The sequence below is a fragment of the Mus caroli genome, chromosome 5 (genome assembly GCF_900094665.2).
Source record: "Mus caroli chromosome 5, CAROLI_EIJ_v1.1, whole genome shotgun sequence".
Classification (NCBI taxonomy): Eukaryota; Metazoa; Chordata; class Mammalia; order Rodentia; family Muridae; genus Mus; species Mus caroli.
In genome coordinates this window covers 140,645,192-140,659,669 of record NC_034574.1, presented here as the reverse complement: position 1 = coordinate 140,659,669, position 14,478 = coordinate 140,645,192, and the positions used below count along the sequence as shown (strand labels likewise).

Here is a 14,478-nt window from a genome sequence, read left to right as displayed (position 1 = left end):
ACTCTGTAGACCAGGCTGGCCTCGAACTCAGAAATCCGCCTGCCTCTGCCTCCCAAGTGCTGGGATTAAAGGTGTGCGCCACCACGCCCGGCTGTTTGCATCTTTTTAATGCTAAGTTTACAGGCATACATCATCATCCCTGGCAGACAATGAAGTTCTGATTGAAGACAGGCATCACTAAAGATCCCAAAGCAACAAAGCTCTAGAGCGGGAGGTGACTCTGCTCAAGGGCCGACAGATATTTCGGGTGAATTAAGTCACACCTGGGTAGGATACTTACAAGACAGGATTAAAGAGATAAACCAGATGACTCTTGGATGTGATATGCTTTGTTAATATTTTAAGTTTCCCAAAATGTCATTTCTTCTGTACAGAATTCTGCTCTTCCAAATCCTGACTTTCTATCAAATATTATCTCTTCTATGTAACCCTGGGCTCTATTTAATACACCTACCTAAAGACTACAATTGTTACCTGGTAATTCCAGTTTTTCCAATAATTAGAAGTTGAAGCTGGAGAGACAGCTCAGTCGCTGAAGCACTTGTTACAAAATGTAAGGATCTGATTTTAACCTCCAGAACTTAAAAGTTGGGTAGATTTGTTAAGCTTGCAACCAACCCCAGTGCTCAGGAGACAGATATAAGTGGGTTCCTAGCCTAACTGACAAAAGCCCTTAACCCAGCTTGTGAGAAACTAGGGCAAAGGCAAGCTTACCATGTGTGCTCTAAGTCAGCCAGGGCTAGTTAGTGGAACTGCCTCAAAACTAACCAACCAAAAGTAAGTTGCTGGCTCCTGATGAGCCATCCTTAACGGAACTTCTGGCCTCCATATGCACACATGCATATGCACACAAACATGCCTGCACAAAACCTAATAAACATTGGTTTACTCATGCTGCACCTATACATTTCATTAGTGTTCTGGAATTCAAGCAGGAAACTGACATCTACCCCACTAATGCTACAAAGTAGAGCCTGATACCAATTAAAATTCTGAAGAGCACTTCATATTATCTTCACCCTTAAGGTAGTCTACTAATCGTATCAAAAGATGCATTTACATTAGTTAAAAAAAAAAGTGAGATGGCTTAGTGGGTACAGGGGCTTGCGGCCAAGCCCAGCAATCACCAAGTGGCTCCGATATGGTGGAAGGAGAGAAGAGACTCCCATCTGTGTGCCATGGCAAGTTTGTGTACACAAATAATGAATAAAATGTTAAAAAAAAAAAATTCAAGTCCCTCTGCCAGTCTTCCTTCTAGTTAGTCTCCTGGGTCTTGTTCTATGTCACTTCTCCTTTCCTGAGCACCTCAATCATATGGAAATAAAGAGACTCTTTAAGATCTGTGATCAAGCCGGGCGTGGTGGTGCACGCCTTTAACCCCAGCACTTGGGAGGCAGAGGCAGGCGGACTTCTGAGTTCGAGGCCAGCCTGGTCTACAGAGTGAGTTCAAAACCCCTACCTTGGCCCAATTATCTGTTTGCTCACTTTTAGTGTTGGTTCAATTAAGAGGGTGACACCATCCTTGGGGTTCATCTAGGTTCAAGGAAGAGAAAGCACTCAAAACTAGTTTAACCAAAAGAGAGAATTTATTAGGCAAATATACTTGCAGAGATTCCAACAGCTGTATGGGTCAATAGCTAGAGCCACATTTTCCTACAGGACAGAACATGCTGCAATCACAATTCTGGGTTCTGCACCATCCTGAGGGTGGTCCTGCTTGTACCCTGCACGAGGGACTAGAATGTGGGCTCCTTTTTGCTTGCCTTTATAGCTTTATAGTCCTTTATGCTGGCCTCAAACTTGACAAGCACATGCTGGCAGACATTCAAGAGCTCATTCAGGCCTTTCTGAAACGGCTCAACAGCTGGAAGGGCACCCCGGGTCTGAATTCGCAAATTAATTTTGCTCTCTGAAGGATGGGTCGTAGTGTAACCACAAAATTCCACTTCCGGGTTCTTCATGATTATGTACCGCAGACAGTTTCCTAGTGTATGGTCCTCCTCGTGCAGGACAAATGTCACACACTGTCTATCTGTTCCAGCTGCCTGGACCATTTCCAGGGCTGTCTTCCTCTCGCCTTCAGCCATTGAGGTCTTCAATCCTGATATTTTTCTACACACATATTTTTTTTGTAAGAATAAGGTCACATGGAATATCGTTTTCTGATTAACTTTTTATGATTCACTGCCTCATTCTCCTGCCTCCACACTTCTAGTCATAGATATTTAACTCCAGTTTTTCCCTACTTCATTTGACTCCAGCAACGGGAGGGGGGGGGGCGGTGTCATCTCAGAAAAAAAAAAAAACCCACCAAGTTAAATGTTTGCAAAATCTTTCTTCGGATAGAGCAAAAGAAAGGGGCAGAGTTACAATAGGGTAGGCCCTAGCTGCAAGATGAAAAGGGAGTTGACAGGCATAAAAACCACGATTACTTTAGCATAAAAATGGCAACCACAAGTTATCAGGGTGGCAGGCTCAGTTACGGCTCCCATTGAAAGAGGTAAGGAAACTACTAAGTTAAAGGAAGTGGAAAGTTTAATAGGAGGGAGAATTTGGTGGACAGAGAGAATTTATAAGCAGTCTGCACAGAGCGGAGTTGCAGTAACTTTAGTCAACTTAAACACGCCAGGCCCGCCACTCGGGACGGCTGGCCCGGTGCGTGACCTTACACGAGGCAGTTCTAATGGGGGTGGTGGCAGTTTGGGACTTACAGCTTGGATTCCCAACTTCTCTCCTCTCCCGGATGGCTAGCATCCCTCTGGGCTTTTCTGTTATAAATAAACCCACGGCTCCTCCCTCTTCCCAACCCGGCCCGCTATACTCTCTCTCCTTCCTTCCCCAGCGCCTGGGGTCAGGCCTAGCCGCCACGCCGGGCCGCAGTCGGCCGCGTGCCCCTTCGCCACCCGCTTCGCTGGCCCGACCCGCCGCCCCCACTCCACTCTTCCCCTCCGCCCTTACCTCTCCAGCTCCTGATCGTCTTCCATCGCGGGAGGTGGGGGGTGGCGGCTCCAGGAAATCCTCAGGTGGCGCTGGCGAAATGGAAGCTCTTCCCCATGTCGCGAAAGGTGCGGGACAAGGCAGGAAGGAAGAAACCACCGACGGAAGAAGCGGATGACGGAAGGAGGGGGGCGGAGCCGCAGCGGCGCGGCAGGGCCCTCTATGGGCGGGGCTAAGACGGGTCCCGCCCCCGACCACGCCCAGGCGCGGGCAGGACCGCTCACCTGGAACTGCGGAAGCTAAGCCAGCTGCCGGGCACAGCCTGTCCCCAAGTGCCACCGAAGAGCACAGGCTCTCACCTGTCGCCCCGAGACACCTGCTATTTAAAAAGAGTCGGAGTCGGATCTCTGGCCTGCTAGGATCTCCAGGAACCGGACTGCCCCAGGGCTGGCTATTCCCAGGACTTGAGTCCTCAGGGGCCTTTCATGGGGCACCTTGAAAAAGAGAGACTGTTGTGCAGAGATGACTTTCCTGACGATACTGTGGGTTTTTTAATTTTCTCCCTGGGGTGCAAATGTACATCTCCACTAGGTGCAAGGGCTGCGATGGTCTTTCTTTTGCGAGAGAAGTGAGAGTTTGGAGCACCGCCCTCCTTCCTCGGGAGCTCACGCGGTGGGACTGGCAGCTCCTTTTCCCTTTGATCCCAAGGAACCGCCCTTCTCCTCAGGTGCATCCTCCCAGCTCCCACCTGACCCTGGCCAGGCTGGGTCCCCGCCCCACCCAGCTGTCCCCTCGCCCTGCACACCTACACGTCAGCCGCCCCGCGCCACCTGTTCTCCCACAGCCTGGTCCCGCAGCCCTCCCCTCCCTTCAGCTGTCCCACGCCCGGCGCGGCGCTCCAGGGGTGCACGCAGACACTTCCCGAGCGTCTTCTCTGTGTGTCTGAGAGGGAGAATCCGGCCGGGAGCGATGGCGGAGGGCGGAACGCGCTCACTCTAACACGGGGGTGATGAGCAGGGCCGACCCGGCCCCTCGAACTCCTTGATTGGTCGAGAGGCTCCGAGCCCGCTCTTAGTCCCGCCTTTGTCCGCCGTTGATTGGCTCAGGTGCGTGTCGGGTTGGGCCTCTGCGCTCGCCCCCGAGGGGAAAGGCAGCAGGGGCGGTTGAGAAGTAAAGTCTTGGCCGGACTTTGCTTCTCGCCTGGAAATCGGCGGCGGCGAGTCCCGGCGGAGCGGAGCCGGGCGGCGTCCTCGTCAGCGCTCCCGCGGGGAGCCCGCCGCTTTCCCTCAGTGAGTTACTTCGCCTCAGGTGCGGGCGGTGACGGGGTGTGGCGTCAGGGTAGGGGGGACCATCTGGGGAACCGCTGGGGGCCGCGTGCTGTCTGGCCCGGCCCGGTGCGGGTGCGGGTGCCAGGAACCCCGATGCAGGTCTGCGCGCCTCTCGCTTTTCAAGACATGGAGGTCTGGGGACGAGTTCTTGCACTTTGCGTCTGCACGTTGTCGGGAGCCAGAGTGGCGCTAGCTAGCTGCCCTCTGGTTTTGTTCCCTGGAAGGGATGAGCAGAGAGGCACCCTCCTCCCTGCCCCAGCCTGTTGCGGGGGAATTCTCACCTTTCTCTTCAGATTTGACATGTTTGGGAGCGTGGGGGGTATAATTTCCAAAATATGAGTCCCGATTTGGAAGCATTTGCGCACAAAGCACCTCTTGGGAAAGACATCGCTGGCTTTTCAAAGCTTTCTGCCACGTTTCACGCAAGGACTTTTTAATGGAGTGTTCTAGTATTTCCGTTTGCATTTCAGAGTGTGTGTTTGCCAGGAGCCTTAAGGACGCTTCCGCGTGGCTTTATCAAATCAATTTTTCTTCTTCTCTCTCTGTAGCCTTGGCTAGCCTGGAACTCACAGAGATCCGCCTCTTTCTTGAGTGCTGTAGGGTTAGAAAGGCGTGTGCCCTACACCCCGCCAATTTTTCTTTGAAAAAAAAAAAAAAAATCCCAGAAACCAATGGCAAGGGTAGTTGGAGGCAACCGTGAGCTCCAGTTTATCCAAACTGCCTTCACTTTAAGAATGTCACATTCTTTTCAGTCACACTACTTAGACATTGGCCTCCTTCCCAGGACACAATTTGCTTTTTCTCTAGCCTGTTCAGTGACATAGCACAGACGCAGTTGGATCTCAGTAGGTCAATCCTGTTTGCTTTGATAGGTTTGAAAACCCTCCCCCACACCTTTGGAGAAAAGGACTTTGGCAGGTAAAGAAAGAAGGAGGGTAAATCTAGTGTCCTATTTGGCCGGCAAATCATTGTTGAGCTCACAAGGTTTTGCCGTTTTAGCCTGTCCAAATTCCATGTGAGTTTTCCCAGAGGGGTCAAATGTAGGCCAAGTCAGAGCAGCTCTAGAGTCACATTGCTTTTAATTCAGTCCATCCACTAAGTCCATGGTTTGTTTCTCTAAGCTTCAAGTTTGAGCCTTTTCGTTGTAGGAACATTTAGCTACTCCGTGTCCGCTTTCCAGACTTTGGTGAAAGGGAATTTCTTGCCTAGAGTTGTCAGTGTCCATATACTTCTTAGTCCATTACCTGAAAGGAAATTGAACAAAGTGATGTGGGAGCTTAAACTCATTTCTACCTAGGATGTGCCAGAGACATCCTAGGCAGTCTTCAGATTTCTCTGGGAACATCCTAAATGCTTAAAGCCGTAGAGTGTGACATCATCTGCTGTGCATATGGTTCGTCCGAAGGACACGATGTTTGGGGCTAAAGCAATGGGGGGCTGGTTTGTTGTTTATCTTAGGTAGGGGTTCATGGTACATTCTACAAGTGGACCCTTAGATATCTGTTGAAATAATAAAAAGAAAGGATTTTGTGTAATTCCTCAAGACGTTTGGACACCTCATCCGGTCAGTGAGAGTGAGGTGTTCGTTTCAAGCAGGAAGATGCTGTGGTAAGATTTGCATTCCATAAAGATAACTGCAGCAGGCTGGAGGACAGTGGCAAAGCAGCATGGGACTGCTACTCCATCGTCTCTGTGCATGTAATACGTGTTTGCAAAGGGTTTATTACCCTCTCTTTGTTCTTTAGCGGTTTTTAGTCTGGTAGGATTTGGAAACCCGAAAAAATAAAAATAGTTTTGGCCCTGGCTCAGTAAAACCTCATCCAGAGCTTGTCACCACCAGTCTGAAGAAAGCTGGTGTGGCATTCAGGAGGGGTGGACTCGTAGGTGAGTGACTAGGTAGGAGTAATGAAAGATGATCCCTGGTTTTGTTAGTTTGTCTGTCTGTTTTCTGTTTTTGTTTTAGAGACAGAGTTTTACTCTAACTGTCCTGGAACTCACTCTGGAGACCAAGCTGGCCTCAAACTCACAGAGATCCCCCTGCCTCTGCCTCCCAGAGCGCTGGGATTAAAGGCATGTACCACTATGCTCTGTGATTCCTGTTTTTTGGGGGGTGAGGGGGCAGGGAGGGACTAGTTAAGCTGCTTATGGAGGCAAAATAGGGGTCAGGTTCTTCCAGTTGCCTTTCAAATTACTATTCCATCTGGGTTTTGATTCCCTAACAGGCAGGAAGTAGTCATGGTACTGTTTAGTAAGGTTTAAGGATCAGGTGAAATTACGCATGTAATACCCTTGACACAGTCTGAGGTGCATTCCAAGTACTGAATAAATATTAGTTGTTCCTTTAATGACAACAGTACTGGCGAGGTAGCGGGATGGTGGAGGCTTGAGAAGGAGCAGTTTAAACCACTTGGAAGTCCAGCTCAGGCTCAGTGAGCTGCCTGATGTGTCAACCCAGCATGTTGGATAGACATCGCAAGAGAAGCCTGGAAAGAAGAGAGAAAACAGAGGCTTTTTCCATAAAGTCTTTTTAGATGTGTGTGGTAAACTCTGAGATTTGGGGACAGGGGAAGGCGGAGTTTAAGAGCAGTGCTGGTGGGGTGTTCATGTGGAATGGCAGGTGCGTTTCGGAGCTGGGTGTGGAGACACACAACTGTAATCTCATTCATTCCAGAGACGATGACGAAAGAAGATTGCCATGAGTTTGAGGCCAGCCTGTGGGTGCATAGTGGAATCCTGTCTTTAAAAATTACAAAAACAGGGCTGGTGAGATGGCTCAGTGGGTAAGAGCACCCGACAGTTCTTAGTTCTTTCAAAGGTCCAGAGTTCAAATCCCAGCAACCACATGGTGGCTCACAACCATCCGTAATGATCTGACACCCTCTTCTGGTGTGTCTGAAGACAGCGACAGTGTACTTACATATAATAAATAAATAAATAAATCTTTAAAAAAAAATTACAAAAACAGCCCTGGTGGTGGTGGCACGGCTTCAATCCCAGCTCTTGGGAGGCAGAGGCAGTCATATCTCTGAGTTTGAGCCCATCCTGGTTTACAGAGTGAGAGCCATGACAGCCAGGGGTACACAGGAAACCCTGTCTAAACAAGCAAGTAAACCCCCAAAATTAAAGAAATGAAATGACAAAACCACACCTTGGTGTGGCAACACACGTTTTTTAATCTCAGCTCTTGGAAGGCAGGGGCAGGCTGATCTGAGTTTAAGGCCAGCCTGGCCTGTATTTCAAGTTTCAGGACAGCCAGGGCTACATAGCAAGACCCTGGCCTGCCCACCCCAACCCCACCAGAATAATTTTGGTCATCATCAAAGGAGAATCCCAAGTTCTTACACTAGTTGGCTCTGATTCCTTCTCTTTTTCTGCTTTCTGGTCACCACTCTCCCATCCCCCACTTTCCAGCTCAAATCCTTCTTACTATGCAGAAGTGTGCAACATTTCCCCCTTGCTTCCTGAACTACTGATCCTTCCGGATCTGCCTTCTTGTAGGCAAGAAGGATGGGAGAGCTCTTACTTCATAGGTTAACTTAAAAGTGGTGCCAGCCAGGCAGTGGTGGGCACGCCTTAAATCCCAGCACTTGGGGGGCAGAGGCAGGCAGATTTCTGAGTTGGAAGCCAGCCTGGTTCTACTGAGTGAGTTTCAGGACAGCCAGGGCTATATAGAGAAACCCTGTCTCAAAAAACAAAAAAAAAAAAAAAATTTTTTTTAAATAAAAATAAAAAATAAAAAAGTGGTGCCAAGTGAAAAATTACACACACACACACACACACACACACATACACTTGCACATACCTTACACATAGGATTGTAATTGTCGTGTTCTCCGGGTCTACGCTTGACTGATGAAGGACCTAGAAAGTTTCAGAAAACAAATCTCCTTTAGCTTCCCTTAGGCAGCAGCAGAAACAGGAAAGATCTGAGGTCGTGTAAACTTTTGGGCTGGTTGGATCGGGAAGATGAGAGCTCTTAGCCTAATGAGTTATTCAGAGGACCTTTTAGTCCTTTACTACAGAGTGACAACCCCCTTCGGAAGCCCAGTTTGTGTGACCTGGAAAAACCCCAATGGGTTATAGTTTTATCTTTTAGATTGTTTGATTTCTGGAGCAAAGATTCCATCTGTTGTGTTCACTGTAAATCCCCCAGATACGTTAAAAAAAAAAAAAAAGTGTGTGTGTGTATGTGTGTGTGTATGTGTGTACGTGAAGGAATGAGCCTACCAGCTTTGGTCTGCCTTCCTGCATATGTTTGTTCAGAGGGAAACAAAAGAATGCGTTGTGACAAGAGGCCCCACAGTATTTGCAAGCCTTTAAGAAGATACAGTGGGTGAGAGCTGATGGTTGTCTGAGCCAGCTGTTTCCACGTGAGATACTGTAATTATTCGCTTTTCGCAGTTCACCTCCATAGCTGTGGGGCGTGGTAAGTTCTCCAATGGAGAGAGATGACCTCTGTGTCATAGTTCAGTATTAACTGCATGACACACAGGCCACATAACCTTGTTCATAGGTTACTGACCACGGCTTCCTAGTTACTGGGAGAGCTCCCCGGGAGAGCCTCTGGCATCTCTGTGGGGATAATTGAGGATCTAGACAGAAATGTGTCCAGAGAAGGCTGGTTATTAGATAGTTCTATTGCCCCAGCCTGGGCGTTTTAGAATGTTACCTCAACAGGCCATTTCCCTCAGGAGAAAATTTGTGAGTGAAAATTTGGAGTTTTTTTAGTCTGGGCAGAAATGAGAAGTAGAGACATATGCCTAGTGCTAGGACAGCCTAAAGATAGATAGGGTCCTAGAGAAACCCTATCTATCTAAAAGGCATGCGGGGAGGTTTTTGAAATAATATGGTACCCAAAAGTGGACTGTGGTAAAAAAGTTTATAACCAAATTTTGAGGACCCATATTCTTAGGTTAAAAAAAAAGTTGTACTTCATGATAATAAAGATTTTTATGTTGGCTATTAGTAAATCTGAGAAATACCCATCTCATCAGATTTTGGCCACAAAGTCTCAATTAAAATTTAATTCTTCATCAGAATCGTCCCTCATCAATTAAACCACATACGTCACCATGGCTCTGATCCTGTGGAACCTTTCCTTTAAGTCATCTTTAAGTGTCGTAACACTACCATGTTTCTCCTCTGTGTGATTTCACTCTTTAAACTTCAGTTTTCAACTCAAGTCTGCCTGCCAGATCGGTAAGCCTGTGCCACGTGATCGGTGCTGAGTGCGAAACACCACGAGCAGGGTTTCTACCTCTGGAGAGATGCAAATCTTAGAAGCCCTCCCAGGGAGGAGACGATAATGATTGAAAGCAGAGTGACTACATACCCCTGGCTTCCAGTTCCTCTTCATTTGGTACCTTGGTGTTTTCCACAATTGGAACTTATATCCCATTAAACATGTGTCCCTGTTCTGCCCATAATCACCCACCAGCCCTTTCTTAGGCCCACACTTTCCAGTGCAGCGCAGCACCCATCCTCCTCAAAGAGACAGTTTGCCAGTCTGTCTGCTCCTCTCCCGTCTGCCCCTCCCTGTGGCGGTAATATCTGCTAGGCTTGCTGTCTACATGGCCTGATCTAGAGCCCTGGCTTAAGCAAGCATCTGGCGTCCGCTGTCCCTGGCACCTTAGCCTCTCTCCAGCTCGTCTTCACCCCTGCACTGCCTTTTCTCAGTTCTGGGAATTCTTTCAGCCGCCCTTCTGCCCCTCCTTCCCCTTAGTCCATTTTGTGTCTCCAGAGTGTTCTGACACTGACCCGAGACAGAATTCATCTAAGAACGGAGACAGCACCACACAGTTCCAAGCTAGTAAGCGCTCTGAAGTGGTGCAGGCCTGTGCTCTCGGTATTGTACTAACTAGCCATATTTGGCTGTGGCGCTCTGAAATGTGACCGCCCTGTGCTGAGAAATACAACAGTGTAAAATAGGAAACCCATATAAACCTCAGTAATTTTTATGTTGATTACATCTTGAATTGGCAACATTTTTGGTTACACTGGATGAGGTAAAAACACTAAAATAATACACGTACCTATTCTGTTTTTTTTTAAGCAAGCACTTAAAATGATAGAATAGGCTTACATATTTCTTATCTAAGGTGTCATCTGTCAAGTTGATGAGGAAAACTAGCCATTTTCTGCAGAGTAGGGGATCACTGATGCCTGCCCTCTGTAAGTTTAGTTGGAGGGCTATGTAGATGATTGGGCCTTAGAAAGATAAACCCTCCCTAAGGAATTGGAGGTGGTGACACTTGAAGCAGCAAGGGCTGAGGCCAGGGAGGTGGATGGGCCTGCTCTTCTGTGCCTGGCTAGTCTTAGTGAGGGTTTTAATCTGGTTAACTCATGCATTATTCCAAACCCTCACCATTGACAAACTTTAACCCAGCCCCTAGGTCACGCACAGGCAGGCTGGTAGGAACCTGAAGTGACCTCTGTGATTTCTCTCAGGCTTCTTTTTCCCCTTCCCAGCTTTCCTGCTGAAGTCTCAGGTCTACTGAAGGCCCGATCTGCTCCTCAGTTCCGTCCTTTGAATTCTCTTTCAGGAGAGCCTCACGATTTAACTCCGCTCCTTGTCTTCCTTCCTCTCCCACACCAGTCGGTAAAAAAACGGTCTAATATTAATCCCACAGCAGACAGGACGGTTCCCCTGACCCCAGGGCTCCCCTTATTGTTCTCAGCAGCACACGTTCTTAAAGATTTTCCTATATTGAAGTTTGCATAAATGTTTCACAAGCTGCATTAATGTGCCATCACAAGCTACGACTGAGAGTTCACATTATTTTATGTCCATCACTATTTGAAATCTGATGAAATATTTAGCACTTATAACGTGTGTCAGTCCAAATGCTTCATTTACTGAGTGGTTTACTGAAAGGAATCCTGCCAGAATCGTACAAATGGAACACTTTTATGGTGCTTCATTTTTTCCTAAGCATGTTTAAGTATATTGTGCTTAATATATTGTGAACCAGATCACCGAAGGGTTTTTTTTGTGTTGCAGATAGAAACTTTTTCCCATGTGCATCTTTCCATCCCCGCCCTCCCAGCTCCGACACACATCTCCTTTCTGTCTCAATGCATTTGACAACTTTAGGTATCTCATGTGGAAGATGGGGAATGTTTGCAGATTGTTTTGCCAGCCGCATGACCTCAGGGTTCATTTGTGTTGTAGCATGTGACAGAAATTCCTTCCTTTTTTTTTTTTTTTTTAATGACAGAAAAATTTTCCCATATGGAATATACCACATGTTGTTTAGCCATTTATGTGCCAATGGAATTCTGGCTTCCTTTACCTCTTTGGTGCTTTGCATGACGTTCCTATGACCATAAGCGTGCAAATATCATCCATCAGGAATGCAGTTGATAGATGAAGTGTCAGTTCTATTTGTGACGTTTGAAGCCCCTCCTGTTTCCCACACTTGGTTGTACCGTCCTACAGCCCTGCCAGTAGCGCACACTCCCACCTCTCTGCAGCCTCAGCAGCACTTACAGCCTTCTGCTCTGTTGGGTCGGAGCCATCCTAATGGATATGAGGCAACACCTTTCTGGCTTGATCTCATCTCTGCAGCCAGTGACTTTGCATATCTTGCCATACTTGGTGGCCATTTGTATATCATTGTAGAAAGTGCTTTCCAGTTCTCTATCCACTTCTGAGTACTTGGAGTTCTAAATGCATTTTGGATATTAACTCCTTGGCAGATCTGGTTTGCGAATACTGGCTCTTGTTGCCTTTTCACCCTACCGGCTGTTTCCATGGGTATGCAGAAGATTTTAGCTTGGTGTGCCCCATTGGTCAGCCCGTACCTTTGAGGTCATGTTTCTCATGACAATTTTTCCTTGCTCCCCCAACCCAATCCCTGGAGTTGTATCGTGTTAGGTCTTACAGTGAAGTCTTCAATCTATTTGGAGTCTATTTTTATATATGATGTAAGATTAAGGTCCATAAAATACAGTCTCTTAGACTGTAGCTGTAGAAGGAAAAGTTTTGAAATACATAGTCTGGTTTCAACGCCAGATGGGGGTGGTTGGTGGCAGGGACTGGGCTAGGACGTAGCTCCCGAACCGTGCACCCCTGTGTACTGTTTTAAGATTCCTTTATCCTTCGTGTTTCTTATATGGAAGCAATTGTCTAGGCTTAACAGAATCTGAAATAAAACCAGTGAGGACCAGCTAGTTATAGGAGAGCCAGTGGTGTGCCCTGTGTCCCTGTGATGGGTATGTAATGTGTTCGGTCAGCATCTGCATCCTTGAGCACTGTTGGGTGGATTTCAGAGCGAGCTGAGCAGGTCTCGTGTGAAGCATGCATTGACTCCAAGCATTTCTCTGATTTTAAACTTTGTGCTTCCGTTATAGTTGAGATAGTTAATATGCTTAAATAGACTGATTCAGTTTTTATTAAAAATAGGGATAAATTAGCTGGGTGTGGTGGAGCACGCCTTTAATCCCAGCACTTGGGAGGCAGAGGCAGGCGGATTTCTTGAGTTCGAGGCCAGCCTGGTCTACAAAGTGAGTTCTAGGACAGCCAGGGCTACACAGAGAAACCCTGTCTCGAAAAACCAAAAAAAAAAAAAAAANAGGGGGGGGGGGAAAATTTGTCTGAAACGGTGGCTCACTCCTTTTTTGGGGTATTATATTACGTTTGGATGACTTTTCTACCTTTGAGGAAATATAAAAATATAATAGTGTGGGTTTTTTTTTGCAAATGTAAACTTTTAAAGAAAACAATAGGTGTCAACTGAATGGAGAACAGGTATGTGTTTTGGCTCACGATTCTAGACCATTTTCCATCATGACAAGGGAGTCAGAGTGGCAGGGCTTGAGGTGGGTGAGGATAGTTCACCCATAGCCAGGAAGCAGAGTGGTCCGGGTGCTCATGTGCATCCCCTTTCTTTGTCTTCAGTCTAGGCCCAGGATGCAGTGTTCTCATCGCAGCGAACCTAATTTAGGCTTGCCTCCCAGACGAGCCTAGAGGCTAACCTAGTGGTGGCTTGCCTAAGTACGGCCCACAGAGGCTCCTGTATGTCCTAATGCTTGATCCCTAGTAGGTGGAATTGTTTAGGACAGATTGGGAGGTGTGCCTTGTTGGAGGAGGTATGACCTTGATGGAGGAGGTGTGTCAGTGAGAATGGGCTTAGGTTTCAAAAGTCCATTCCAGGCCCAGTCTCCCCCCACCCCCCACTCTCTGACGAAACTTTGGAATCAGATGTGGACTGTCAGGTACTGCTCCAGTGCCGAACCTGTCTTCCTGTCTGCCGTGTTTCCTGCTGTGATGATCATGGATTCACCCTCTGAACTTGTTAGCACATTTCTTTTATAAATTCCTTAGTCTTGGTGTCTCCTCGCAGCAATAGAAACATAAATAAGACACTAACTAGTCCATCTGTAATTATGCCAGAAGTCCTTTTTCTGGTTTATTCTAAACCTGTCATGTTGACAATTATTAATCACCACAGTATGGAAACTATTTATAGAAAACATATGTATATAAAATTTATTTATTTATAGCAGATTATAGTGACAGTTTAGGAATTTTTAATTTGGGTTTTTAAGAATTTTTTTTTTTTTTGGTTAACTTTATTTTATATATGTGAGTACACTGTCCCTCTCTTCAGACACACCAGAAGAAGGCATCAGATCTCATTATGGATGGTTGTGAGCCACCATGTGGTTGCTGGGAATTGAACTCAGGACCTCTGGAAGAGCAGTCAGTGCTCTCAGCTGCTGAGCCATCTCTCCAGCCCTAGAATTTTTGTTTCTTTAAAAAAAACCTCAGAAGTATATAAGAATATGTTTTCGTTTTAATCCGAGGTGTGGGGTACGGGGCTGCTTTAGATGGTCCGCAGCAGCTGATGCTGATTTGCCTTGGGCTCTAGCAGCTGTGTGAATTGGCCAGCTGCAGATAGTCTCTGTGATTGTGTGACATTTGGAATTCTGCTAGGGCCCCAAGAGCTGTCGGTGGGTTGGTGTTGGTTAAGTAGTCACGTGTAAAGAAGACGAAAGAAGAAATTAAATATTCTGAAGGCAACAACCAAACTTGCCCCGGAGCTGGACACCCCCATCAGCAGGGCGGAGTCTAACAGTAGTCAATCAAACTTGCCCCCCCCCCCGGAGCTGGACAGCCCCATCAGCAGGGCGGAGTCTAACAGTAGCCAATCAAACTTGCCCCCGGAGCTGGACACCCCCATCAGCAGGGCGGAGTCTAACAGTAGCCAAT

The 14,478-nt window shown here is 47.2% G+C and overlaps 3 protein-coding genes across 5 annotated transcripts in view; 1 reads left to right on the top strand and 2 right to left on the bottom strand.

Annotated features, from left to right (window-relative positions):
• The window catches only part of LOC110293941 (protein POLR1D-like), a 33,946-nt gene extending 30,643 nt beyond the window's left edge, over positions 1-3,303 (bottom strand). The window contains exon 1 of the mRNA XM_021161841.1: positions 2,959-3,303. Within this exon, the coding sequence (XP_021017500.1) occupies positions 2,959-2,984 (26 nt within the window). The 5' untranslated portion in view covers positions 2,985-3,303. The remainder of the gene's footprint in view (positions 1-2,958) is intronic.
• On the bottom strand, positions 1,565-3,303 carry Polr1d (RNA polymerase I and III subunit D). Its single transcript, XM_021161840.1, has 2 exons — positions 2,959-3,303; positions 1,565-2,112 (listed from the first exon to the last, which is right to left on the bottom strand). Exons 1-2 carry the CDS (start codon positions 2,982-2,984, stop codon positions 1,737-1,739), a joined length of 402 nt encoding a protein of 133 aa, XP_021017499.1. The 5' UTR covers positions 2,985-3,303; the 3' UTR covers positions 1,565-1,736.
• A 768-nt stretch (positions 3,304-4,071) lies between these two features.
• Lnx2 (ligand of numb-protein X 2) overlaps positions 4,072-14,478 on the top strand; it is a 61,022-nt gene continuing 50,615 nt past the window's right edge. The window contains exon 1 of one of the 3 annotated variants that reach the window (XM_021161839.2): positions 4,072-4,226. The gene's annotated coding sequence lies outside the window, so the exon portion shown is untranslated. Of the gene's footprint in view, positions 4,246-14,478 lie in introns of all 3 variants that reach the window. The other 2 variants (XM_029477262.1, XM_029477263.1) reach the window with 2 other exon arrangements.